Source organism: Labrus mixtus, chromosome 6, assembly GCF_963584025.1.
Source record: "Labrus mixtus chromosome 6, fLabMix1.1, whole genome shotgun sequence".
NCBI lineage: Eukaryota > Metazoa > Chordata > Actinopteri > Labriformes > Labridae > Labrus > Labrus mixtus.
The window spans coordinates 18,489,656-18,516,613 of NC_083617.1; the positions used below are offsets into that span (position 1 = coordinate 18,489,656).

Sequence of the window (26,958 nt, forward strand, 5' to 3'; positions counted from 1 at the left end):
TTTGTTTGTAGATAAGAGCTTCAACATTTAAACAAAGTTGCAGCCACAACAAATGGTTATAAAAAAAACATGATTACATTGAAGTTAAACATCATTATTCATTTAACCACAGCATTCCAGCAGCAAACTTCCGGCTTCAGGGTGAACTTTAATGATCCTGAATTGGAGAAAAGCAACCTGATAGGAGAAATGACGGGCCTTAGTTTAGGATGTCAGGATGGCCATTAACTGAGGTTTAGCGTGACTGTGACCTTGACTGTAACGCATTAAACATTCATGACCACCTTCGTGGAAGATGAGTTGCATTAGTAGTTGCTGCGTGCATGCAATGTGTTTATGGGAACATTCCCTCCATGTGTGCTTACATGTGTGTGCAATCAATGCTCTGTCCTCGTGAAAAAAAAAAACAAAAAAAACACACCGACAGCATCTTATTAGTAGGAGAGGAAGACGGACGTGTCGGAGCTTAGGGCGTCGCGGCCATTTCAGAGTGAAGTGCACTACAGTGAAAACATACATCAGCAGCCTGGTATAGCTTCCAGGGAACACAGGAAATTCAGACCTACTTAATATTGCAGACACAGCTTGTCTTCAGTTATCCTCGCTTTTCTATTTTCCCTCTTTCTGTGTTTCTCCCCTTTTCTTCTATTCTCAGCAATCATTTATGTAAATATATATATATATATAGATATATATATATATCTATATATATTACGTTGCATCTTCTCCTTGTCATATCTATTTTTCTTTGCCTCTCGTCATGCACGCTGAAATTTGTCTTGTGTCACAGTCTACTCGCTGAGGATAGATTCCCTGAGGTAGGCATGGAAAATTACAACGTCTTAGTGGCCATGCAGCTTTAAAACTTAAAAAATCAATAGTACTTCTCTGGGCTCTCTTTTTGTATTTATCCAGAGTTCTCCCTCCTGCGAGATTGGGCCATGCAAACTTCGTCAGACTTTTGGAGGGAAAAGGAGAGTTCATTTGCATAAATTTGCATCATATTAACACATCAAACCTGCTGACTTGAAAGGGATGCCTTGATTAGGAACACCACCAAATTACTGTATGTCTGCTTCCCCGCTCCTCTCTCCTTCTCTTCTTACTATCGTCTTGGCTTTCTCCCCTTTTGCTTCACCGCCGAGTATTGTTACAGTACGCTACACAACCTGTATGTGTTCATGCAGCCTCACAGAGAATAATGATGAAATATCCCTCAACCTTTGATGTGCCAAACACTTGGTATAACCCTGTCTTTGTTCGACACTTCTTTTTTTTTGCTTCTTCCTCAATAAGGTCATGACTCTTTTTCTGTCCTCAAGGCATTACCGGCACCTTCTCAAACATCCACAGAATGTGTTCAGTGTCTCCATGCCCACCTACAAATTGCTCATACATATTACCGCATGTACTGCCAGATACTATGTTACAAGTCTCCTAAAGATGAGCTGACTGTGTGGGTGTTTGAATTTAAATGTGCTCCCACATCACGCTGCTCACTGATTTACATCGCTGATTTATGTAATGAAATACATGCTGGCTGTCGCTCACTTCAAAAGCACAGCAGGAAGTGAGAGAAGCCCCACTACCCATTAATCTGATAGCATGGAAATATTCATGTTTTTTTGATTGCTCAAGAGTTACGGTGTAAGCTCTCCCAATTGGTGTGAGGACAGTCCTCAATTCACGACACATTTTGGGAAAAGCATCCTGAAATATTATGACCACTTAAAGAACATCCTGTATTTCAATATGACATTGTTATTTTCTTTTGGCAGGTGAAAAGCCTGCATACCTACCTGTAAAGTTTCTGCTTTGTACCTACTATTGTGTAAACTTAGAATATAGGTTCATTTTGAATTAAGGAATTAAAGTGTATTATATTTTGGAATTGTATGGCTTTGTAAAACATCAGAAACATCTTGTCTCTGGTTTAAAATGTAATGCAGACTCAACATCACATTTAGCTTCTTTGTATATCTTTTTTAATAAAAGGGTGGACTGAGATGATTATTCAGAAACAGAACTTCTCAATGACTCTGCATTGTATTACATAATGTGTGACTTTTTTGATCCAGTAGAAGTCGCCCCTGAGCACATTAAGCATGAAACCAACCAAATTGCAATTTGACGAGAACTCTGACATACTGAAGCACCCGCTCTCCTCCAGCGACACACCTCCACTTGAGTTCGCAGGGAGGAGTTTAGCCCAATCCGCAGACAAAATTTTCCTTGGCTGTAGCACATTGCATATAAATTGACATGGCATGACTGATGATCTAAAAACTCATGTGACATCAAAATAAGCAGTGAGTAGGCTACGTTATTCCATTTTCTCTATTCCTGAACTCAAACAGCTATAATACTCAAGGAGAGTAGTCTACCGTCTCGTCCATGTGAACCTGATGTAAACACGACTCCAACAACAACACAGCAGGTGGGACTGAAGAGGCCCTAGTACCTTAGAGGTGGTTGACAGGAGTTACATGTTACCTCCTGTGCCCACTAATGTAAGTGACACTATTGAACACAGTAACCATTCATTTTATTAGTGTCTATTATTGGTGGAGCATACTGGGATTTTTACATAATTTGGCTGATGTTTGTAATGAAAAACTTACCATGTCTTATCACTAGGTGGTACTATGGCTAGTAAAGGAAATTAGCATGTACATGTGTTCGGGGTGGGACTCTCACTGTTCATTTAAAATGTGGTACAGAACTAACGTAGAGTATGGGAGTTAAAAAATCCCCACTGGCAGCTTGGCGAGACATCCGTTTTTTCGCCATGTCACCAAGGTCACACCATTCAGGGGAAAAATCACAGTCTTTACGAGGAAGCACCATCCAAGACTAAAGGCTTCTTTGACCATTTTGGTTATAAAATAAGTGGATATGTTCACATACTAAGAGGAGTACATGGAAGTGTAAAACCGCCAATTTCCTGTTGCCACTTGGTGATGCTATGACGATGAATGAAATGTAAGCCTATTAAGAGCTAACATAATTTAAAGCCATCATGTCTAGTTTTGAATAAAAAACATATATTGTTATGTTTTTGCCTCCACCTTTTTGTTTTATTCCAAAGAGAAGTGTTTTTTATTCCTTTATTGGTGTGGTACCACTGATATGATCTGCCAAATTTTCATGGAATCTCTGCAGTGAAACCATTAAAATGTAAATAGTAGCAATAAAGGCAGGAATTAAGATACTTCTCACTTTATTCTATCTGACAGTTTCAGGATATTCACTATCAAACCGTCTTTAAAAAAAAAAACCCTGCAGTTGGCTTTGTCAGGGTCTGATTGCCACAGGCTGTGAGGGTTATTCTCAGGAAAACGTCACTGTGATTAATGGTGGTAATTAGTCAAAGTGCTTTATTCATAACTGTGTTGTAGATGACAATTATTTAAAGCTCTAAAGGAATTACCATCTGCAGTGAACAGCCCAGTTCTTTATTTGCCGAAACATTTTTTTTTTAAGTCATACCATGTGCTGTTATGTGTAAATCACAACACAGATTCCAAAACGCAGTAACTTGTCTTAAGCTGTTTTCACATATGGCACTCTTGAAAATATCTAGATCATTCCAGGAGGACTGCTCCAGAATTGTTCCTCACCTGGCTGTTCACACATGCACTTCACAGCGGGAAGCTATCCTTGTCAGACGGGAGGGGGGGGGGAGTGACATTCATAACATCTTACTGCATTCTCACATCAGCTCACTCAGACTTGTTGCAGAAATGACTAGGAGGCTGGTAGGAGAAACTCCAGGTGAAGTTAGAAATTCAGCTCTTCCTGCAATATTTCAGGAGTTTTCTACAAGTATGAAAGCCTTATTAGAGTTTAAATAATCATGGTAGCATTGATAGACTCTCACCCACTGTCTTACTTTTCCTAAATGAGCATATAAACACTTCTATGTTTGTCCCAATAGTTAGCATTCTCACACTCACACAGCATGAAATGTTTGCACTATGCCTTGATTGGATACACTGCTGTTTACCAAGCTGAGTGAGCTAATGCAATTGCACAATTAAACTTGTTAAATCTTGCTAATTAAAACCAACAAAGACGTCAATACGAATCGATGGCAAGTGGAGGAGTTGGAGAGTCTGGGACATGGCATTGAGAAGATGGCTTGGGTAAAAGTCACATTTACAAGGAAATTGCACACAAATCAGATGTCAAGAAAAGTTTTTCTTTGCATGTTGCACTCAAATATGCGTACATAAAACTACACATACATCTTTATACTCTGATATGTACTATGTTTGTCCAAATCTGCAGTTAGAGGGTCCACGGGATCACACCTGACACAAAGGAGGCATTTGATAAAACACCATTACTTTTTTCCCCCTTGTTTTGTTCATTAGCAAGCAAAATAAAATGTAACTGGTATTGTTTCAGTGTCTGCACATGTTGAATGTAAGTCAATGCTCACTCTGCCCTCAGTTAATGACTGTTTAAAGAAGTAAATACAAATGGCTCCACAATACAACTCTTAACTAGCTTTGTCTCGGAAATTGGTTGAGCTCAGTAGGTGTTCGTGTTCCTTTTTTTGTTGTTGCTGAAAACAGCTCACTGATGACTAAAGTTAGATCAACTGGAATATGGATTTATGCATAACAGTTTTTCCATCTACATGAAAAGTGTAACTTTCTAATTGGTTAGGCTAAGGCACACAAATTAATCAGCGAATCCAAAACATTTTGGATTTGGATACATTGATATTTCTATATTGGAGTGTTGTTTCACAACTCATGTTCGACTGGATAAGTGAAAGTCTTGCACTTTTGGTCGGTTCATCTCCCCTGACATCCAAAGTGGACTGGATGGACCTCTCTACCGGAACACTAGCTCTTGGCATCTAATATCACCGAGGCTGGGTCAGCTCATAATCATAAATTATATACAGATTACAGTGCATTAGTTTTTTTTACAAGTACTGGTTTGACCAGTGAAGAACAACAGCATGTTATTATATGAGCATTGTTGGAGGGAGCCTGAGAACAAAGAATTTCATTACCATTGACTGCAGCACTGGAATTGATGCGACAAAATAGATCTGACAACAAATAAAGAGTTTGAAACACTGGGATTAATTTAATCAGGAAATGTGCTGGAAAAAAACAAAGAATGAGCTAAAAGGGACTGACGGCTCAGCAGAGACGCATATTGAAGTGTTCATTCTCCTTCAGTTTAGACTAGATAGATCGATTGTTAATGCATATCTGAATGCTGATCAGTAAAGCTGTCAAGCAAGGCCATAAGAAAACTATACACTAGTTAATCAGTGTTCTAAACTGTTCAAGCTAAATAGAGAAAAGACATAAAGGAATATAAAATATATGGATGGTTAAAAAACTCAAAGATGATGGCTGTTTCCTCTCTCTGCATTGCATCTTTTAACACCCTGACTGAGCTGCCAAGAGATCATTAAGTCTTCATTGTGTGCTAATTAAATAAGCACACAGTGACAAAATCACGTTTGGCCACCATCGCTCACTCTCAACTTGTGTTCACCATATCACAAAATAAGCAAACACCCTCATCGCCTGTTTTTCCTGGTTTATATTTGTCGTCCTCCTTGGCTCCCTCCCAGCATCTATTTTCCATTTCCAGGCACGCTGAGTGCTCCTCTTGGCGTCTTGGAGGATTCACTCGTCGAAAGTGGCGCGTTCTCGCCTCAATATGCGGTCTCTTATCTGTTTAATTTTCTCCCACCTCGAAAAGCATGCCACGGCATCAGCCTTGTTTATTACTGTCAGAGAGACACCAGTCGAAACTCCCACTGGTGTGCCATTATTATCGCACAGATGGCGATGAGGGTTGAGGGAGAGAGAGGTAGACGGAGAAGCAGAGACGTTGTGAGAGAGAAAACAGGGAGGAGGGCAGTGTAAGGAGAGAAAACACAAGAAGAAAGTGAGAGAATAAGTGGTATTTTCCATTTTAACAGCACCCAGATTGTTTTGTGAATGTAGGCAGGAGTAGATCACATGTTTTTTTTCTGATATAAAAACACACCTTTGCAGTGCAGGAGAACACACAAACACAAATGTGCACTTAAGCATTCTATATTGTGAGCATTTCACAGACCTTTATCCCTGGGGCTTTTTTCCTGTCAAAGTAAATCCCTGCTGTCAGAAACAATATTGCACAGAAAGCAATGACCCCTCCATACATTCCCTGACTCTTGCTATGCCCACTTGGTCGTCTGGGTGGGTCTCTTGGGGTGACACACACTCACAAGCTTGTTTTTATGTATGAGTGGTAGTATGTTCTTTCAAATGCCCACAAGGGGGACTTCAGGACCTTGGAGAGTGACATTCATGCGTAATTGTTTTACTTGTGTCCAAAGCCTTGACTACATGGCTTCGACCGTACATCTGACAAAAAGTCTTTTTTTTTCGTCTTTGCAGGTTTTGTGTTTGTTGCATTTTAACACAGGAAGCAGTGAATCTGTGACGCAACTATTTGTAACTCATCTTGTGAATTCTTATAACTATTTTATTTTTTTATTAAACCTTTCCAAAACTGGTCACCTACAGACAGCTCAAAACATGCTCATTGAGATTTAAATGTGAGTATTATGAGTACAAATCAAACATGTAGCACACATGCGACATTCCATTTGACAGGACTGACGAATAAAGAACTCTCACTGAGAAGATCAGAATCCATGTCCCATTTTTAATGGAAAGGAAATGACGTCTCCTTTCTATTTACATGCCAAAAGATACTCTGAGGAGCTTTCTTAAGGATCTGTTTTAAACGTTCCTCTGCTCTCTTTACTGATCCTGTCCTGTACATAGTGTTCTCTACAGAATAACCCTCCCCCTCTTCCTGTAAACATTAAACTCACTCTGAAACTTTAGCTGCTTAAGATGTAAACAAAGGCTCTTTTTAATCTGCATGCTGTCAATCTCTTCATTTGACTCCTTGTAACACATATGACAGGTATTCAGTCATTATTCTTGCTGGTATTGTGTTTTTTTTTCTTATTGTTACGTCATATAGAGGCATTACTATTTAATTAAGTGCATTGCATACCTAGAAAAACAATCTTCACAGTATGTTAAATGTCACATACCTTCTCAGGGTCACCTATGTAATGCTGAATATGTTGAGTAATTAATTGACTAAAGTAGCATTACGGGAGACAAATAGCCTATATTGCCATATGGAGGACTGATTTTGAGTGCTGTATCAGACTCCAATGTAATTCACACAAGCAATGGGATTAATGAGATACTTACAGGGCAAAATGGAAAAGATGAAGTGCACAATAGTGACACTGCTCTTGGATGTTTTTTCATCCTTTCTGTAGTCAGTTTCTTCATGCCATCATGATGCGTGTTGATGCACATCTTGTATAATTTCCTTTTCCATTTGATGCTATTTGTTAAACTGATTTAATGTGAAATAGTGTATAGGGAACATATATAATATTATTAATGAAATGCCGACTGGTGCATGAACTCAGTCTTTCACTCCTTGCTTCAGGTGCCTGTTCTGTTTTCAGTTGCATTTTAATCTCCTTGTTTACTGCCAGCTTAGATCTGTGTTATTGCTGCTGGTTTTTCAATTTCATGCATGCCTCTTGTTAATTGGCTTGCCAGTGTGTGTGTGTGTGTGTGTGTGTGTGTGTGCGTTAACAAGCGGCAAAGGTAATGTTTTGTATTCCACCGAACAGCCAACCTCTGCACCTTTGAGGCCCAAGTCAATCCGGCTGTGCTGGTCCGTGGCTGAACACTTTGGAAGAGCCCGGGGTCGCCCAGGAAAGGAAAGGCAGGAGTCCAGAGAGACGGGATGGTGGATTGTGAGGATTGTGAGAGAGGCAGGAAGGATTACACCCCAGAAAGAAGTGGATGGCCTTCTGCACAGCCTTCCCTCTTCTCTCCTGTTCTTTAGAACGTGCAAGTACTGTACACTGCAATCATTGTTTTCAAGTGATGGCCATTTTATACTTACAGAAACATTCACTTCTTCCTACAGCACTACACCACGTCTATGTACTTTAGTTATTATTAATGTAGTCCTCTTTGCTTGTTATGAATATATAAGTCCCAACTTTTCATTCTCATGATTGCTGGCTAAGAATTCATGTTATAGAATGCCTTTAGTGCTGCTTCCAATTTTACTACGTAATATGCAGTACCAATCACGACATACTCAAACACAAAAAGATAGATACAAAAAGTTTTTACAATGTAGCAAAACAACTGCAGTTTTAAAGAGCCCATATTATGCCCTTTTTGGGGTTCGTATATTTAATCTATGTACCTACTAAAGTATGTTCACAATAGCTAAAGTTCGAAAAAAGTGTATATTTTCATGTACTGCCGCTCCATGCACCTGCTCACTTCTGACTCTCTCTCTAAGTGCCCACGTTATAGAGTCCCCACGTATGCCAAGTCTGGTCTGATTGGTTGGCCTGTCGGCTCTACCGTAATTGGTCAGTTGCTCAGCACGGTTCTCGGAAATGTCACGCCCTTTTTACCATATCGGGAATGCAGCCACTTTGGCTCCGAGGGGAGCAAAAACATTAGCACCTTAGCACTACTGTGCTACCGCAGGCTACGGCATATTGTGGGCGTGCTACAGAAGTTAATGGGCGTGCAACATGAGCTGCTGGGCTTGCCACAATGGGCTTAGATCAGTGACATCACACTGACAAGACGTCACACTGGCAATTTTTTATCGAGGGGGGCTAGAACAGAGCGTTACATGCAGCTAATGCTACAGCTAACATGAGGACGTAGGAGAAGCCTCGTTTCCGCGGACTTTGAATTTTTGCACATAGATGTGCCTAAACATGCACAGGACACTTGGACAACACACTGAAGAGCATATAAAACCAGAAAAAGCATAATATGACCCCTTTCAGTCTTATGTAGACCTTAAGATATTATTGCACATTATGAGGATATTATTGCTCATTAAATGTTATTGCAGATTGTGTATTCTAACTGGTCTTCATTATTGCTTCTCCTCTTCAGTGAAGTTGGCTGGAGGACATTGGAATGGGGAGAAGTCACAACTAATGTCCCAGCTGCTGTTCAGGTTGTCTGTTCTCACTGTATAAAGTTGCCGATCTATCTTGCAGGGGGGGAAGCTTTGATTGAACTGCATGATGATCCAAAAGAAAATGAAATGTGAATGAAGATTTAGGAACAATAACATGCAGTGCGCATGCATGACAACATTAAGGATATGAGCTATTTTTTCTATAAAACCCTCAGTAAAAATGCTCTCTCATGAGGTAAAATAAGTCAATGACAGAACGAAAAGGAATGCATTTTCTTACATAGCTGTTTATGTACTTTCATCACTGGATGCAGATGCAATTCAAGATTTGTGTGAAGTAGGAAGGTGGGCATTTTAACCAGATTACTGATATGAAGTCTTACATCAGTCATTTTCTTTTTTGTTTGTAAGGGCTGGTTTTACTATTTCTCCCGAGAAGAACCCTCGGTTGGTGTAGAGGTCAGCTCGATAACCTGCAACACAGTCAGTTCCAACATCCCAGCTTCTACCACACAAATTGTGCCAGCGTGTTAGTTTGTGTGTGTGTGTGTGTGTGTGTGTGTGACCCTGGTCTCAGTGGGTGCAGCTTTGCAGCGATCCCCTCCAACCCTCCATTACCTCTGCCAGGTCAGATTGCCTTTCCATCGCTCTGCAGCAGCCTTTTTGGACAAAGGGCAATGAGACAAGCTTGGCTAGCCCTTGTTGCTAACTAGACTGAGGGAGGTCCTTTCTGCCAGAAGAAAATAACTAACAAACAGGCTAGAAATCAAATCCATCATATCTTTCGTAGCACCAAAGACAGAATCAATAAACAGTGGCAGGCAAGACGAGCCAACAGTTAGAGCCAACTAAAATTAAAGTAAAGAGTGAATGAGAATGAAAGGAGCAGAGGCAAATAGGGCAGCAGGGAAAAGTAATTGCACTTGAGTTTTTTTCCTTTTTGAGGAAATCTTGCTTAGCCGAGAAAGTACTTTATCAAATTCTGCATCACATTCTTTTATAACTGACTGCCTTGGCCTCTTGCCATGTTCTGAAAATATTATCTTAGCACACTGACTAATTTACTGGTTAGCTGAGCACTAATGATTGAATGCTGTACTATGCTGCCCAAAGCAGTGAGCACTGGTGTGTGCGTGCATGTGTATTTTTGTATCTGTGTGTGTGTGTGTGTGTGTGTGTGTGTGTGTGAGAGAGAGAGAGAGAGAGCGAGCAGGCCTCATGACTCACGTTGAATCCCTCCCTTCTCTGCATGCGCCCCCCCCCTGGGGTTGACAAACACACGCGTCGCACATCGACACACTGAACAGCGCTCTGGGGGACAGTCTGCACACATTTTTTTACAACTGGTCAGGAATGGCACTTTGATACTTGAGTTATGACTCTTTGGAGAAAATCGTTGCAAAACAGTATTGAGTTTCATTTGGCATATAAAAAATGATTAATTCCGTGACAAAAAGGGCCACAATTGAACTTAATTTATCCCCATTAAATGCCCTGATTGATCACACGTTTACAACCTGATTTGTCTCAATTTGTCGTAAACACAAATTGAATCAGATTATACATTGATCCCGAGCCTGGGGTTAAATTTGTCATTCTTTTGCTTATTAGGATAAATTAGACAGGGTGTCAAATGAAGCGTAAAGTTTCATCTCTTTTTTCCTTTAATGGTAAATCATTGTTATACAGTCTTTGCTTTCTGGTCTATTGTCACTTAAGAGAGAAAGCCAAGAAGTATATTACATAATAATAATATTCATATTAAAAGTTTTATTCCAACATGACCATTTTTTTTTACCTTTTTACCTGCTTGAATCCAAAGTATAAAATATTACCCCCTCTATACTTTAAATATTATTTTAATCAAAGTATTAATCATACTTCATAGTTTTACTGCATGACCATACCTGCTGTTTCTCCAATTAAGAGCGTCTGTCACACCGTTTGATGGTTCATAACCGCCCCTTTTAAAGATCACCGCTACACCATTAAGCAGGAAAGGATTTTTTCTCTCTTCTCGCACCTGAACACACACATTAACATGCACAGACAGAATGTTCAAGGCCATCCCAGAGTACATCGCAAAGCTCCACTCTTTAACAGCTCCGCTTGCAGTCCCAGATTGTGTTGTCTTGGCAACGGAGGCCAGCATGGGAGGAGGGAAACAGTCCTCCCCCATTCTCTGACTCCTTGTCCGCCTACACCTCTGTCTATCTTTCCGGCTTTCTCTCTCCGTCTTCTCATCCTGATTCCACTCGTGTCATTTAACCCCTGTTGCTTTTAAATAGAAGGCTAAAAAACAAACTTCTCTGTGCTGTTTTGGTTGATATTAGACTGGTGCATAATATACTCAAAACTGCGGAAGACCAACTAAGGCAGGTTTCTCACCCATGCAATACACTCACAAGCCACCAGTCGGTCTAAATTCTTGAAGAAATGTGCAGGTCGTCAGCATAGCGGGTTAGAGAAACCTTGTTAGTACATGCTGACTTATGCTAGATAAACATCACCTCATGTTGCAATAACTGCCCAGTGGCTTCAACGAAACATAACTAAATTCTAACCCTGAAGGAGCAATATCTTGAACTACTTAAATCCAAATTATGATCCCTACATTTTTGTAGCTTCAGAATCTTGCAACTGCACTGATATGTCATTCTGTCAAGTCAACAAGACTCAGTGTGCTCAACTTGTTTGACTAGATGGACTACATGGACCTAAAACTGTGCCAGCTTGCATGCAGATACCAAAAGAAGTCTGTTTCTATATTAGACTTTCTGGAATTCAATCCCATACCTGAAACAAATAGGATTCCAAAATAAGGTTGTACATAAGAATGATATTTAGTGATCCTGAAGCATGCAAGTACATTTCATGACAATTTTACCATGTGACTGTCATTTTTCTAGTAATGTTGTTGATGTAAACACACAAACTGTGAACACATGTATACACTAAGATGTCATCTGCATATATGTGAACATGCATCGCTGAATCTCATGTTCATCTTTGTAATTTACAATCCAGTGACTCTCACTTACTTTGCTGAGCCAAAAAAAACTCACCCCTCATCATTATCTACATACTCACAAACACACACACACGCGCACACACACACACACACACACACACACACACACACACACACACACACACACACACACACACACACACACACACACACACACACACACACACACACACACACACACACACACACAGATACACACACAAACTTGTGCACACAAACGGATATAAACATGTACCCCAGGGGAAGCAAGACAGGCTCTTTGAAAAACAGGTCGGGTGGAAGTCCTGGGGTTAGATTTTGGAAGAAGTTGTTCTGGGACTTAATTAGTAAAAGGCCCCACATTGGAACAGGCCAAGTGCCCATGAGCTCTACTCTCAAATCTGGAACAACTAAGAAACACAACACACACACTAAAGATGGCAAAACCCATTCTTACATGCACCCACACCCAAACACACACATATAAATAGGTTATGCTATAATACACAACACAAAGCTGCAGAGACTAAACTGTGTAAAGTGTAAAGGATGATTCTAAAAAGCTGACAATCCTATAGATGTGCACCAACAGAGAATAGAGAATGAAAGGAGCTCTTCACAGTAAATCTTTTGACTATCAAACACTCAACAGTTGGTAACACAATCTCCAAATGAACATATCTATATTGCTGTATAATCCACTCCTATATCATCTATATAAACACTGTTTTTATAGTTTGTTCCAAACAAACCCCAATAAATAAATTTGCAACTAAATCTCAAAACCAACATCTCTTTGTTGATCTATAATCCACTTCTATAGAATCTGTATTATCACGGCTGTTTGATATTCTCTAAACAAACTCCTACATATACATTGCTAAATATGTAAACTCTGGCACAGATTCAGGATAGTCTGGCAGCTGCTATATATGAAAAGGGTGTATGAGAAAACCATGGCTTTTAATATGTACAGATTATTTGCAGAGAAGAGCACTAAACTGGGATTGGAGACTTCCAATATTATGACTTTGTCAGCTTGAAATCAATACCAACTGTTGTGAATATAAGATGAATAATACCACTGGTAGGATAACAAGAAAACATTTCATTTTTGATAGGAAAAATCATTTAAACTGAGGACCTTTTTCTGTGATAACCTGAGGGTGTATGTCACTCATTTAACCATTTAAATCAGACAAACTGTCACAAAAATCTGCATGACCTTAACTTTGCCAAGATAAACGGCTGATGAAGTATAGTACCTTTCTCAAAATGAAAATAATCCTAGCTATAGATTTGGTGCCAGACTAGCAGACTAGAAGTCCAACAAATAACAAATTTTATCTGCTAGATTTTTTTCAAAACACAAAACTATATTCAAACTGAATCCATCCAAAGTTTCTAACAAAGTCTGGTCGAGGTTACAGACAAGCCCAACTCTAAGCAACGGAAGCAAAGGAAGCTAATCAAAATGAAAGAGAAGAAGAATAAAATATCAAAGAGCAGAAATTCCCAGAACAATAACAACATTAAAAAAAGGCTAGGTCACTTACTTGCAGTGCTTGTGAGGTCCACTGAGCGTCTCGATGACAAAGCATTCACCTCCGTTCAGACAGTAAGCCAGGTCCTTCTCATGACAGGGTTTGAAATGCTCCGAATGCAGGGGAGGAACTGTTGGAGATGCTGCAGGGAGAAAAAACAAAAGAACGTCTTGTTAGTCACAGTCAAACCCAAAATATAAATATCTTTATTGTGAATGCATTATCCCTCTAACAAATAGGCTTATAGTTAACTGTCTCCCAGCAGCTTTTTACTCTTCAAACTTAATTATTGTCTCTTCAGTCTACAATTCCTCAAATAAATCATCGCATCATCCATAAATTTCCGGAGAAACAAATGGAGCAGTGAGTCAGTTTTCCAGCAGAGGCTACTTATTCTCCATCCAGGGATCCATAACGAGTGTCTGTCTCATAACATACTGCACATTGTGGATAATAGCAGCACACTATTGTTTGTTTAGGCCCCCGCCATGTCACCAGCAAAAAGATGGATGGAGGACGGGTAATAATCTGTCCTGCTGTGATTAATACTCTGTGGACACACGAGTGCTGTTGGAGAGCTTGACTTCTCTCAGCGATTTATCACGACATGCATGGCTGAGTGTGGACAGTACACACAATTGAGGGGAATCTGCTCAGCGTGAGTTAATGGATGATCTTATCAGTGAATAAGTGGAGCTACAGCTTAAGAGGAAATATGGTAAAGTGACTGGATCCTTAAAACTGTACAGTTCAATGAATGATGTTGGGAGTTATTTGTGCACTTGCTGTGGATAATCTATAAAAGCAGGAAAAGAGGAATGAAAATGTAGATCTGTTGGAGAGTTGGTACCCAGCCATCTATCGTGCATGTTTTTGATGAAGTTGGTAAGGGAAGGGCTTTCACACATGGGAAGAAATCAGATCTGCGCCACAGTTGATGTTCTTATTAACACCAGAGCAGACTGCTGACCTTGATGCTTACAAATGAAAAACGAGTCTGCTTCTGGATCTCATTAGGCCATCCTTAGCCATGTTTTCTAAAGTCGCCGGGTGAACGGTGATGATCCACAACTTTCTGCCTCAGTGATTGAAAATCAGTTGTACTTACAGGATGTTATTACCACTACTATACTTATTACTGCATTAGATTGTCCTTTAATGGTGTGTGGAAGATGCATTTAAATGAACTGGAGCTTTCTCAATCAAGAGATAATTAGGGATTATTAATAAGACGTGTTTTTTTTGTGGGGGGGGGGGGGGGGGGTGGATGGTAGAGGAGAGGTTAGTTATTTCAGTAAACCCTCAAATCGCTTAATCAGCACTTTGAGGGTTGAGTGTGGGGCTGCTGGGTGAAATTATGAGATGCCGGATGGTGATGAGGCTCAAGGGATCCTAAACAACCCTTGGTAATTGGCTGCTGGGGGACTAGTTTCCCTGTGAGAGGGGAGAAGGCTGGATTGAGTCAGCAGTGAGTTGTGGTTTTATTAGGTGAAGCAGTCAACATGCTGAAGATGAGGGACTTAATCAAAGTCGTAGCTTTCATCCCCCACAAAGTTGACACTTTAGACAACAAGGTAAACTAATTGAAACCACGACTGCTGTATTATATTTAAGAGGAACAACATCATATCAACACATCAAGATGAGTTTATGCTTTGCGTTCTCAGCCCAGGTTGTGAAATATACTCAAATTTTTCAGTGCCAGTTTAAAGGACTTTCTGTGTTGAAGAACTGATGTTAAACATGAAATGGTTTGTTTGGTAAGGTAAAGGCATGGGGATTCTGTGGGGTCAAAATCTGATTGGTCACCCCAAATCCTAAATTAGAATTGGCTTTTTGCCTGGTTATGTTCAAACCAACTACTGGCTGTACAAACGAATGCTTGTAGTTTTTCTGGCCTTTCAGTGGAGCACATTTTTGTTTGTTTTTTTGTACTTTGTGACTGAAAAACATGTATTATTTTTTAGTCATAAAAATACACACATACAAAGGAGTACCAGCGTGACACCTGTGAGTAATCAGTTACACACAATGTGATTGATGGAGACAAAATTGGTACATGTGTCAGACACATACTTCATGCCACACAACTATATAAATGTTTCCTGGTTGGGCCAACACACTCAAAACAATCTGGACATCCCCTTGGGTTTTGATCCAAAACTGCTTGGTTAAAATAGCAAACACTTTATATTGTAGAATAATAGTAAGTAATTCAGTGTTGACCTGAACCTCCCAGCACTTTAAGTAAGTGACAAAGTAGAAGTTTTCTGCTCTGTTTTCCAATCTAAAATCATTCATGTAATGTAACTGCCCTGGAGTAAAAATTAAGTAAACATTAACTTTTTCTATTTAGGTGACCTTCAGCTTGATAATGAGGCTCCAACTGTGAAAGCACAAGCATTGCATAAAATGCTATACATTATAAACTAATTGTATCTACATTGAATCCTTGTTTATTAGCCTGTTTTCCCCTTTGTGGTGCTATATGTGCAATGTTGCTGATGGGTGACACAGCAGGCCATTCAAGCCTAGTGTGTCTGCCTGTGCTCATTCCAGACTTTCACACCTGAAGTCTGGCAAGATCTCTTTGAGAATAAGGTGAAAATGATGATCTGTAACTTGCATGACATGAAAGCCCTCTTGATTTTGAAGCAAATCAGCCAAAGACAAACTGACAAGTTGACTGCAGAGCAGGGCTCATTAACTATATTTATACAAGGGCCAGCTTTATTCTAGACAGAGACTGTGGGGGCTGGACTTTAAAATATGCTTGAATGCCCGATGTGAAGAAGTCAGTGTCACCTAATGCAAGTATTTCATTTTATTGTTTAATCGCCGATTTATATTCTGGGGGCAGCATGGGCAGCTTTGGGGGGCCGGATGTGGCCTGTAGGCCACCAGTTGATGATCACTGCTGATGTGTTTTGTTGATCCAGTTTTCAGGAGGTGAATTAAGGTTGCACATTGTAAAACTAAATGATGTATGTATTTGTAACAATTAACATGACATTTCTCTAACCTTAATCAAGCCACACTTACCAGAAACAGGTTAACAAAGCATTTAAGAAGCTTTGCATCTTTTTTTTTCTTCTAACATCTACTATTATCCCACTTATGGGTTGCAGTTTTGCAACTTAGAAATGACAAAAATGCACAGCATGAACATCGGTCCAAATAAACACGTAGCTATAAACTTTCTCAAGTTTTAATTTGAAGTTAGTTCCCACTGAATCACAAAAAGAGAGAGAACACTCAGAATAGAGTGGGAGAGAATTCACATTATTACAATGCCAATTTGTATGTCCTGACATGAATTCTTTGGCTTGCTTCACATTCTGCATACAGACACACTTCAAAACAAAGGCCAGAATCTCAAAGCCCTGCTGCTTCTTTCTTAGCTCTTGCACTGCCACGCTACTAGAATATTTTCAAACATAAAGGATTTCCCTGCAGACACGATTTCATGCTTGAACTGGGCTGTGCTGTTTTGTTAGCCCTGGCAATAAGTGACAGAAGTGCCATTTGTCGTCCTCTCCCCCTTTGTTTTCTTGTTGACAGAGTTGTCACAATGCTCTGTAGGTTGTTTAGCTTAACACTCGTCACCTGTCAGCTCGGAAGCAGCACGAACTCGAAGAATTGTGTCATTTTTAAGAGGGAATGCCAGAGTTGACAGAAAAAAAATCATTTTGGTCGGCTGAAAATATCACTGCTGGATTTGAAAACATTGCTCACTGAAGGCAGACGTCAATCACCGCGGGAAAAAAACAGTCCAATTTACTCCACCCTGCTGTGAAGAGAGAAAGTCGGAGAAGCAGCGCGGAGATCAATAAACCATCGGGTGCTGGATAACACAACTCTCAACTTCAGTCTCTCTTTTCCTTCGGTTGTCTCCATCTCTCTGCCTACAGGAAGAAAACTAGGAAGGTTTGAGGAATCTGTTGATTTTCTCCTTTGCATTAAGGCACAACTTTGGCTGCAAAGGAGAAAGGGCAGCAGCAATGATCTTTAAATAATTGAATCACAAGACCAATCAGATCTATTTCTGAACTGTCTGGAAGACTCGCAAAGAGCTGAATATGCAAAGGAGATCAACACCAAGATGAAACCAATCACTACTGGGGCTAAGTGATGCAATATTCATGATTTAATTATTGTTCTTCCGTTTTGTAAATCCTCGGCAGTGAGGGAATATTCAGGCTAAATTTGGGAGTTCATGAATACCAATTTGGAGACCTGATATTGTTACCCTCTCTCCATCAAAATAGGCTTTCATACCACTCATTTACATGACCCAAATAGCAGTGAAGAAAGCTATCACCACTCTGGACAGTGGCCTTCATCCAGAGCCCAGTTTGTTGCCAGGTTTAAAACCCTCGACTAAGGTAAAGATATATGTCCTGCTAAGGCTCAAACTTCTGTGATAGTGGGGTACTCCACAGATTTGATTCTGTACTTAACCATTAAATGTGTAACTTTAAGGACATAGTCTTTATTATACCCTGTTGAATTTGTTTCATTTCATCCAATTGATTTCATAATTTCCCTGGTATATTTTTTAAACTACAGTAAATATTTGTCAAAAAATGTTAAGTATTTGAAAAAGCATTGGTTTTCTTTGAAATGTTGAACGGCTTGAGATACTTTGAGTTCAAATGAGTAGGATATGGAAGACAAAAGTTTTTGCATCAAAAACAACATGCAATAGACTCGACCAAACCCACGTGATACCTTTATTATCAGGAACCTTTAACAATGTTTATCTATTCATCTTCTTCTTACCCCTCACTATCAAATAATTCCTTTTTTTTTATTTTTTTTTACATTTTTCTACTGTTTTTACTAGGGAGCCATGAGTTCAGTTAACAATGGGTCCAGAAGCATCAGGTCAGCAACATTTCCTATCTTGTTTCGTCTTATTGTCCAATATTGAAACATTTATCCATGTCATACTGGACAATGGACTTTATAGTGTGGTGATACATTTCTTTGTGTCATTTCCATGTTGCATTGAGCTTCACTGAGCTAACAAACAGAATAAAAAGACATTCTAAAATGAATCTTACTATTTGTCTTTTCCAAAGGACTTTCACTAAATGAATACCTAAATATTGTGAGAGTTGCTCTGTTTAAATATTGAGCATTTTGCCTTGCTATAGCAGATTTTCTTAACAAATATGCATTTTTTTCTTTGCTGGTGTTGCAATCTCTTCTTAGTTAATTACAATCAAAGGGGCAGTTAAGCAAAATGTGCTTAAGCAGAATTGAAGTCATATTTTATCTAGAGCTAACAACAACCAACAAATTAATGATCGGGCGTTAATCAGTTAAACCTTGATGTCATGCATTTTTTTTTATCTTGACACTGAAGGCTGAGGTAACATTACCAACATGGTTGAAAATATTTGCAAAATTCTAACAAATATTTTCATGTCCACTCATATCCTTCATTTCCTCCCTGTACATGCATGTGTACCAAACCATGATGTGTTTGAGGGGGCACAAGCATGACAGTCCTGTGAGCTTGGCAGTGATGGCGTCCTTCATGGATGACATTCCCCCAGAGTGGCAGACTGACAGGCAACCGGCAGGCCAGCCTGCCAGGCAGCAATGCTAACTGATACGAAGGTCTCTCTAGTCCTGGCCCGGTTGACTATTGATTGGCCTTGAGAGCTGGAATAAAGACCAGAGGCCCTGGGACTAGAGAACAAAGGATACAAAAAAAGAAAGGACACCGTGTTTTGTGGTGAGGAGAGAAGGCTTATTAGCTGTTTCAGGTGGCAGGTGTTTGAGCTGTAAGCAGAGCTGTAGAGGGGAAGCACTTCATAAACAGGAAAGAGAGCCAGCTGGAGGTGGTAGAGCTGAGTCTTACAGGGAAAATGTATCGGTAAAGAGTGTCAGGAGTGTCTATGGTGCTTTTACATTTCTTGTGGAAATGGCACCAGCAAATAAGAAATTGGAAGCTTTGTGTCAAACTCAATCTGCACTGTCATGCAGAATTATTACACAAAGGTTAGTACATGTACACAAAGTAGTAATGTAGATTAAACAAGGTGATTGGTATAATTCAGATATGTGAAAGGATTTCTGGTTAAAAGATGAGACAAGGTCTCCAGATGGATGAGTCTGCTAAGGCCAGTACAGACACTAACCTTAGAAATCTATTGCTACATAGACCTCATTGTGCATGGAGTTATTGACATTTGGAAACAATAGCCTTCTCCAAACCACCAAATTGGGAAAAAAACAAGCATATGGCTTGAGATTTCAGCCTGTTCTCACTCACTTATAATTTCTATAGGCATAAAGGTCAGAGAGTCACACTTCCACAATGGTGTTTAAGGTATCCCCCTCTAGCCAAAATCCTGGAATCTGTCCTCTCATTTGCTGTTTCAAAGAGCCAATGAAGTCAGATAAACAAGTCAGGAATAGGACGTAGAGGATGTTACAAATCAACAGAATGCTGTAACATCAATTTCCCATTTTAAAACATAGGGTTAAGTCCAGGTGAAATTACTAGTTGAATTTTGTACATTGTGATTTGTCAATTTTAAACATTCTAGCTAGCAATCAACTGCGGTTAAATAGAATAAAACGTGTAGGTCTGCTGTGAAGTTAGCCTTGCTCAGACTGTATTGAAGTTGGACTGCTATGAGACTGTCCCTGACATGCAGAGACGTTAATTGAGAAAGACTAATCATTTGTGAAATTATGAAACATTGTCCTCATGAAAGATACACCTAGTACAATTGTATGGTACTTTATTGGACCAAAACAGAACCCACTGGTGTGATTCTTTGACTAATAGCAGGATTAAACAGATGCATGATGCTTGTTACGAGAGCATTTTATTAACAGACACTTTGATTTGTGTGGATTTCTGCCATAGGAATATCTGAACAACCAAGTGTGTAAAAAAAAAAGTCAAATCATGGAACTGGTTCTGCAGTGCTTGCAGCCTGTGCCTGTGGTGTGATAATTAAAACTATCAAACTGATACTTAGATTGTGTTCATGCTGCACATTTAAAATAGATGAGATAAATATTAAATGCTTGAGCTGTGGCTTAATTGGTAGCACACAGCGTAGGCCATCTGATGGTGCACACTGGACTCATTGATGAACAAACCATCTGAAAGGTGTTAGAAACAAACAGAAAGTCTTGCTTGAAGCCTCAGATGGTTTATTTGTACAGCAGATGTTCAACACAGGAGAAATACCATGTGCTCTTCCCTCCAGAAAGCATAAAAACCTGACTCTCTATATCGTCTGCACTGTGGAAGATGATATAGGTTGTATCCTGATGTTTGTTGAAAAATTCTCCCTTAAAAAATTCCAGTGACACAAACATATATTTTAAAGGTGCAGGCAAACAGCAACATAGGGGAAAAAAAGCTGTTTCGCTGTGCATGGGGCTGAAAAAACAGGGTGAAGATGTGATTGGGTTTCTCAGAATTTCAGAGGCAAAGAGCAGACATGTCAAAGATAGCTCTGGATTCAGATGAAAGTAACTTATGAGCTTTTTCAAAGAGCAAGGTGTGGCTAGCACCAAGTTTCAGTCTAAATGTTAACACGGGTTTCCAGACAGCTTAGTCCTTGAAATGGGGGGTAGTTCTGGTCTGACTGTGACCCTTTGCACTTGATGCCGCATGTCAGTTTCCTTCTCTATCCGGTGTCCTCTACAATAAAGCCATAGAAAAACAACAAATGTTGGTATTAGTTTTGACAGGGACACTGATTTGATGATCATTGAATGGTTTGATAGTTTACTTGTACATGGTGATACTTATTGACTGAAGATTGTATTTAAGTCAATATGACATATGAGATGACATATTTTACTGGTAAATTTGGTTTAGCTAAGAAGTATCAAAGCAGAGCAATCCATAAAATAAGCATGGCAGAATCATGTTACTGGTCTGATAACAGTGTTTCACTGCAGATCAGTACACAATTAATAGACGGCTAAAAATGAACAGGTTTGGGGCGCTGGTGGCGCAGTGGGTAGTGCACACGTCCCATGTATGGAGGCTATAGTCCTCCAAGCGGGCGGCCCAGGTTCGAGTCCAAACTGTGGCTCCTTTCCCGCATGTCATTCCCCACTCTCTCTCTCCCTGATTTCCAACTATATCCACTGTCCTATATCTCCAACAAAGGCCCAAAAGCCAAAATAAATCTTAAAAAAAAAAAAAAAAATTAACAGGTTTGCATATTTCACGCCAAATATTCACCCAGACATAACATTTAACATCACAATTATTTGGACCTCACACTGTAGCAATTTTTGATAAACAAACAGAAGATATGTCTTATTTTCATTTTATAATTCTGAAGATTTCCAGATGAAACCAAATCAGTGAAACATTTCCACTTCTTTTCCTTTTTTTTTTTTGACAGAAATTCATGACTGATTACTTTCTCAACATTCAAATTGTCATGAAGTCCAAAGACTGGGTAGTGCTTTAGGGAAAGGGAAGCCTTCACTTTGAGGAGACTGACCGGAATTTTACCTCCTGGGGACGCGCCGTGTTGTGTAGAAATAACACTGAGGGGAGAGAAATTTGAATGTAGTAGGCTAATATTACCTGCTGCCGCCGCCACCATCAAGCTACATAAAAAAGCATCAGCACTCCCAAAAGGCAGCAATTTATTCCATTTGCTGCTTGAATTGGTACTGTACCTGGACTGTAGCCTGGCTGCTGCAACTTGAGTATCTTTTTGTTGCCTCTTTGATATGTTCCTGTGTGCTAAGAGCATCAGATGAAAAGAAACTTGGTTTATGTTGCCTTTTAGTCCTGCTATTAGTGAATCTAATGTGACTTGTAAGGAGAGAGTGAAAACTTCAGCTTTTATCAGTGACACTCAAACAACCTAGAGCCAAAAAACATAGTTAAAACTCAAGTCTCTCACACCCGTCTGACCTTAATAGTATCAAATATTCACTTTGAACTCTCAAATATCTACAACTCCTTCATTTCTCTGCGTACTTTGCCTCCTGTCTAAAACAATGTCAACATAAAGTATTAATGAGGTCAGAAATAACACATTGAAGTTCATTGAAGGGTTAGAACTTTGTTGGTTGGAACATTTGAGTTGCTGTTTGACTAACCAAAGAATTCCAGTCCGGTTCTACGGTATCTGATTTCCTTCCTCACATAAAAAAGATGATGCCGTGTTTCTCCAGTGAAGTACTTTCCTTTTTCATTTAAGTAATTCTCCTATATCATCCTTTTATCATCGCTGCCAGTTAGTACTTCTGGGTCCGTTCACTCAGTGTGGAGCCTCCCTAATCAGAAAAAGAGTTTGAGAACGCACCGCAGGCTCACTCAGCAAACAATCCTTCAATAAATAAAGGTCAAAAAACACATTACTTCTCCGCTGGTCTGTCTCTTCTTCACCCCACTTACTGCTCTTGTATCTTTTTATTTCCATCTGCCTGTCTGCAGCGCAGCACTGCAGCAGCAGGGTCACTAGCAATTTCCTTTCTTTGAAAGCAAGGGGTGGGCAACTTCATTCTTTCTCAACAAAGAACTCAAACACAAATACACATATATCTTTAGAGGCTACAATGCATACCCTGCTTGTTATTTTTTTTCATGGATATAATTGATGTAAAGGAATTATCACGTGTGTGTGTCTATGAGACCGAACGGAAAAGCTCCAGACTGCATAGTGCACATTCATAGTTAATGTATTCACAGCAGCTACAGGAGCAGGGTACAGGAAGGAACAAGGGCTTTGACAATCACCAGATGTTCATAGAGATGATTGATGACTTGGTTCACCTAAGTTCATCTACTATTTTGTACTGTAAATAAAAAATGAATTCATATGTAAATATTGTGAATTGGTATGTGGATGCTCACACATATACATAGTTATTATTGTATAAGAACAATGTTTATTGGATATTATTTATATTTTTATTCAAGGTAACTTATCATTTTGATAAAGATGTATGTATAATTACAGAATTTTTATTTTTATATGAAGGAATTTTGGTTTAGGACAAAGATCATTAGTAATACACATTAGGTATTTTGACAAGTCTAAGACATTTTTAATGTTGTTTTATATTTTTACAAAAAATAAAGCTGACCAGATGATTCATGAGTAATGGAGAATAAATAATACATTTATTCTTGAGCCCATTCCTTTTCAAGTGTGTAAACTGTGTTTTTCATTACTATAAATATGACTTATTTCTGTCTGTCTTCTTTGTAGGTTTATTTGTCTTCCTTACATGTTCAAAAAAATAATTCTAATCAAATTAAACTTGGACATGTCACAAGGTGATTGGGTCTTGTTTTTTGTAACCTAAAATATAATCTTGTCAGTTATCATTTGCACTCGTATTTTTTTCTTACATTTTAATACAAATTCTGATCATCTCTCTCTGTTTTTCCTCGTATTCCCTATTAATCCATTCTTTTATCTATAATCTATTAATTGCACACTGTATGGCTGCTCTTATAATTGACTGGTTCCGGTCAAAGTTTCTTAACATCTTCTTGCCACTGTAATCAAGTGCTGATTGAAGTTGTGTGTCTGCATTAATATAACAAACAGTACAGTCCACACCTGCTTTCTTTGTGTCCTGAGATAACTTTAGTCATGAAGAGGCACTATTACAATAAATAACTGATTGGTCGGTGTAAATTGGGTCACATTTGGCATTATTCTCTTGTATTAAAGACTCACTGGACTAAGAATGAGAGAATGGAATGCATTTAACCTTGATGCAGTACAACTAACCTTTGCTCAAATTGCCTGATTAAAAAGTTTAACAGTTTCGTGGCTACAGCCTTATCTGAAATGACCACTAGGATTTGGGGGCTATCACAAACATTAGAGATATAGTGGTGTTTAACCTGCAGTCAGAAGTCAATTCATGGACTTAGTCTCCCATAGATCTCTGTACTAATATTAAGAAAACCTTTGATGCACACAAGATATAGTTACCACTATGGCAAGCACATATTACCACTCTACACTGAATCACCCCACTTCATAGAGGAGTATACAGTGTGAAGGAGGTTGAAAGGTAATCTGAAACTGTGACCTAACACAAACTCCTGAAGCTTCTGGTCATTATGCAAAAAAAAATCCTGGACTATAATGAAAATAGACCTCATTTCATATATACTGACCTTGAAAACCTGCATTTTGTTGCTTATATCAGATATTTTACTTTACAAATGATGCAGTCTCGCCAAGAACTACACACCAACACACACACGACTTGCTGTTACACTGTTATACATCCTATTTCTCAAATTCAATTTCTCATTTCTGATCCCATGGCCTCACTCAGCGAAGCCACGGCAGTTTTTTTAGAGGTGGGGTTGCAGCTGCAATGACAGACACACAGGGAGGCTATGGCAGTGCACGGATATCATTATTGCACAGCATGATCCAATAAAGATAACAGCACACCTCTCCTCTCTCTTTCTCATCCCCACTCTTATACAGCTGTCCAATAAACATCCAGCAAATCACCTCCATAGATACCAAGGCACCTTTGTGATAAGAGTGCTTGTCTACGATGTGCCGTCTTTAAAAAAAAATCCCTTTGAATAAAAACCTTACAGATTATTTTGATTGAATAAAATGTTTGTGTGTCGGCTGAACATAATATATGAAAGGCTTGAGCGTTTGAGGACACAAGGAATTGCCCACTAGCCTTCAGATAAGGTTTTAAGAAACTTGCAGAATTGTCCTGCGAGGAAGTACAGATGTGGAGAAGGAAGGATTTGAAGAGGGAAAGAAAGAGTTAAACTCCAAGACAGATATCCGTCCTGTCCAGTTTTAGATACAAGACGCCTGAGAGACGGGCGTTTGAACACCGTGCCGTGAGACATTTCTTTCCCATTCAACTCTATATTCAGATCAATGGGAGACAGACAGCATGGCCAAGCTGATCAATGGGCGGGGAAATAAAAGCGAAGAGAGTGGTGGGGTTGGGGGGGTTAGGGGAAAGGAAGATGAGAGCGAGGAGATGGGATTTACAGGAATGATCCCAATGGTGGAGTAAAGGTGTAGCAGCTGTCCAATTCAATCCAACGCTTGTGTGTGTTTGGATGCATATGCATTTCTTTCATTAGTGTGCATGTGGGCTTCTGTATGTGTGTGCATTTCAATCTGCCTGTGCGGACTCAGGGGTGTTGCAGAGCTAAGTAAGGCGGCCACTGCATTGCAGATACTTGGCCTGGTGTGGCACGGCATGTAAAAATGTGTGTGAACGGACCGTGGTGCTCAGACTGTACCAGCCAAACAAAGGCAAAATGTCAGTGTGTCAGGATGGCTCTGAGGTCGACAATGGCCTAATCATTGAAATCTGAAACATCTTTTTTTTTTCCTTCGTCTTGTCTCCCTCTCTCACTCCCTTGCACATCCACAGACATGAACCCACACATAAACACACTCCTGTGGCTCCTTTAAGCACACCTGCTCGGTGCAGATAGGCCCGAGCTACCACTGCTAATCTGTCAGTCAGCCCAGCCCCATCCCATAAAGTTCCCCTAACCCCCTTCTTCCTTCTATCCGGCTCCTTCCTGTTCTTTGCAGCGATTGTGTTGCGGGACACCTCCAGGGCTCGCCAAATAAATAGCACTAAGTATCAGGCTTGGTCCCGTTCCCCCCCTGGCCATCTGGCTCTATAGTGGAGAAATTCATTACTCTCCAGGTGATAGCTCCAGCACTCTCCTGCTGGATTGGCTTTGTATCCCTGCAGGCTTCATTCTGACACTGGAGATTATAATCACTAACTGGCTGAGAATGTGAATTCTGCTTCCGCAGTTGCTGCTCATACTAATACTCTCTGCCCTGCTAGTCCTATAACGATTATTTCTGCTACCACTGCAAAAAAAATCAACTCCTTCTACTACTACGACTACTAAAAGAGCAAAACCGTGCTAATGAAAACATTGACTTGGGTCATTAAATCCTACTCCTTTGCAATCCATTTTCTTATATTCAGTGTTTTCATTGAAACGTTTGATTTTCAAATGTTTATAGCTCAATATCGGAAAAAAAGCTACAGCTGATTGTTTTTCTAAATGTGAGGAGTTTAAGGAATCACTAAATATGAGTTTGGTTTTTTTTTTACGGAGAATTTGTCAAACCTCTGCTCAATTTTTAACAAGAATAGAATAACCTTTCTTTTGCTTTGTATGCTCTTTGGATTTTACTTCCTGTGGCTTTAATACTTTGTTTCCCTGATTCTTGACTATCATTTCTGACTACTACTACAACTGTCTTATAAAGTGCTTTATATATAAAGATGAGTACTTTATTTGCTCACCCTTATGATGATTTCACCCTGCTTTCCTCTAAGTATTTGTTACAGGATGAGCCTGTCTAGACAGTATTGGAG

The 26,958-nt window shown here is 39.6% G+C and overlaps 1 protein-coding gene across 1 annotated transcript in view; it reads right to left on the reverse strand.

The window, feature by feature from the left end:
* The window catches only part of LOC132975648 (pro-neuregulin-3, membrane-bound isoform), a 355,425-nt gene that overhangs the window by 123,899 nt on the left and 204,568 nt on the right, over window positions 1-26,958 (reverse strand). The window contains exon 2 of the mRNA XM_061040354.1: window positions 13,597-13,726. Within this exon, the coding sequence (XP_060896337.1) occupies window positions 13,597-13,726 (130 nt within the window). The remainder of the gene's footprint in view (window positions 1-13,596; window positions 13,727-26,958) is intronic.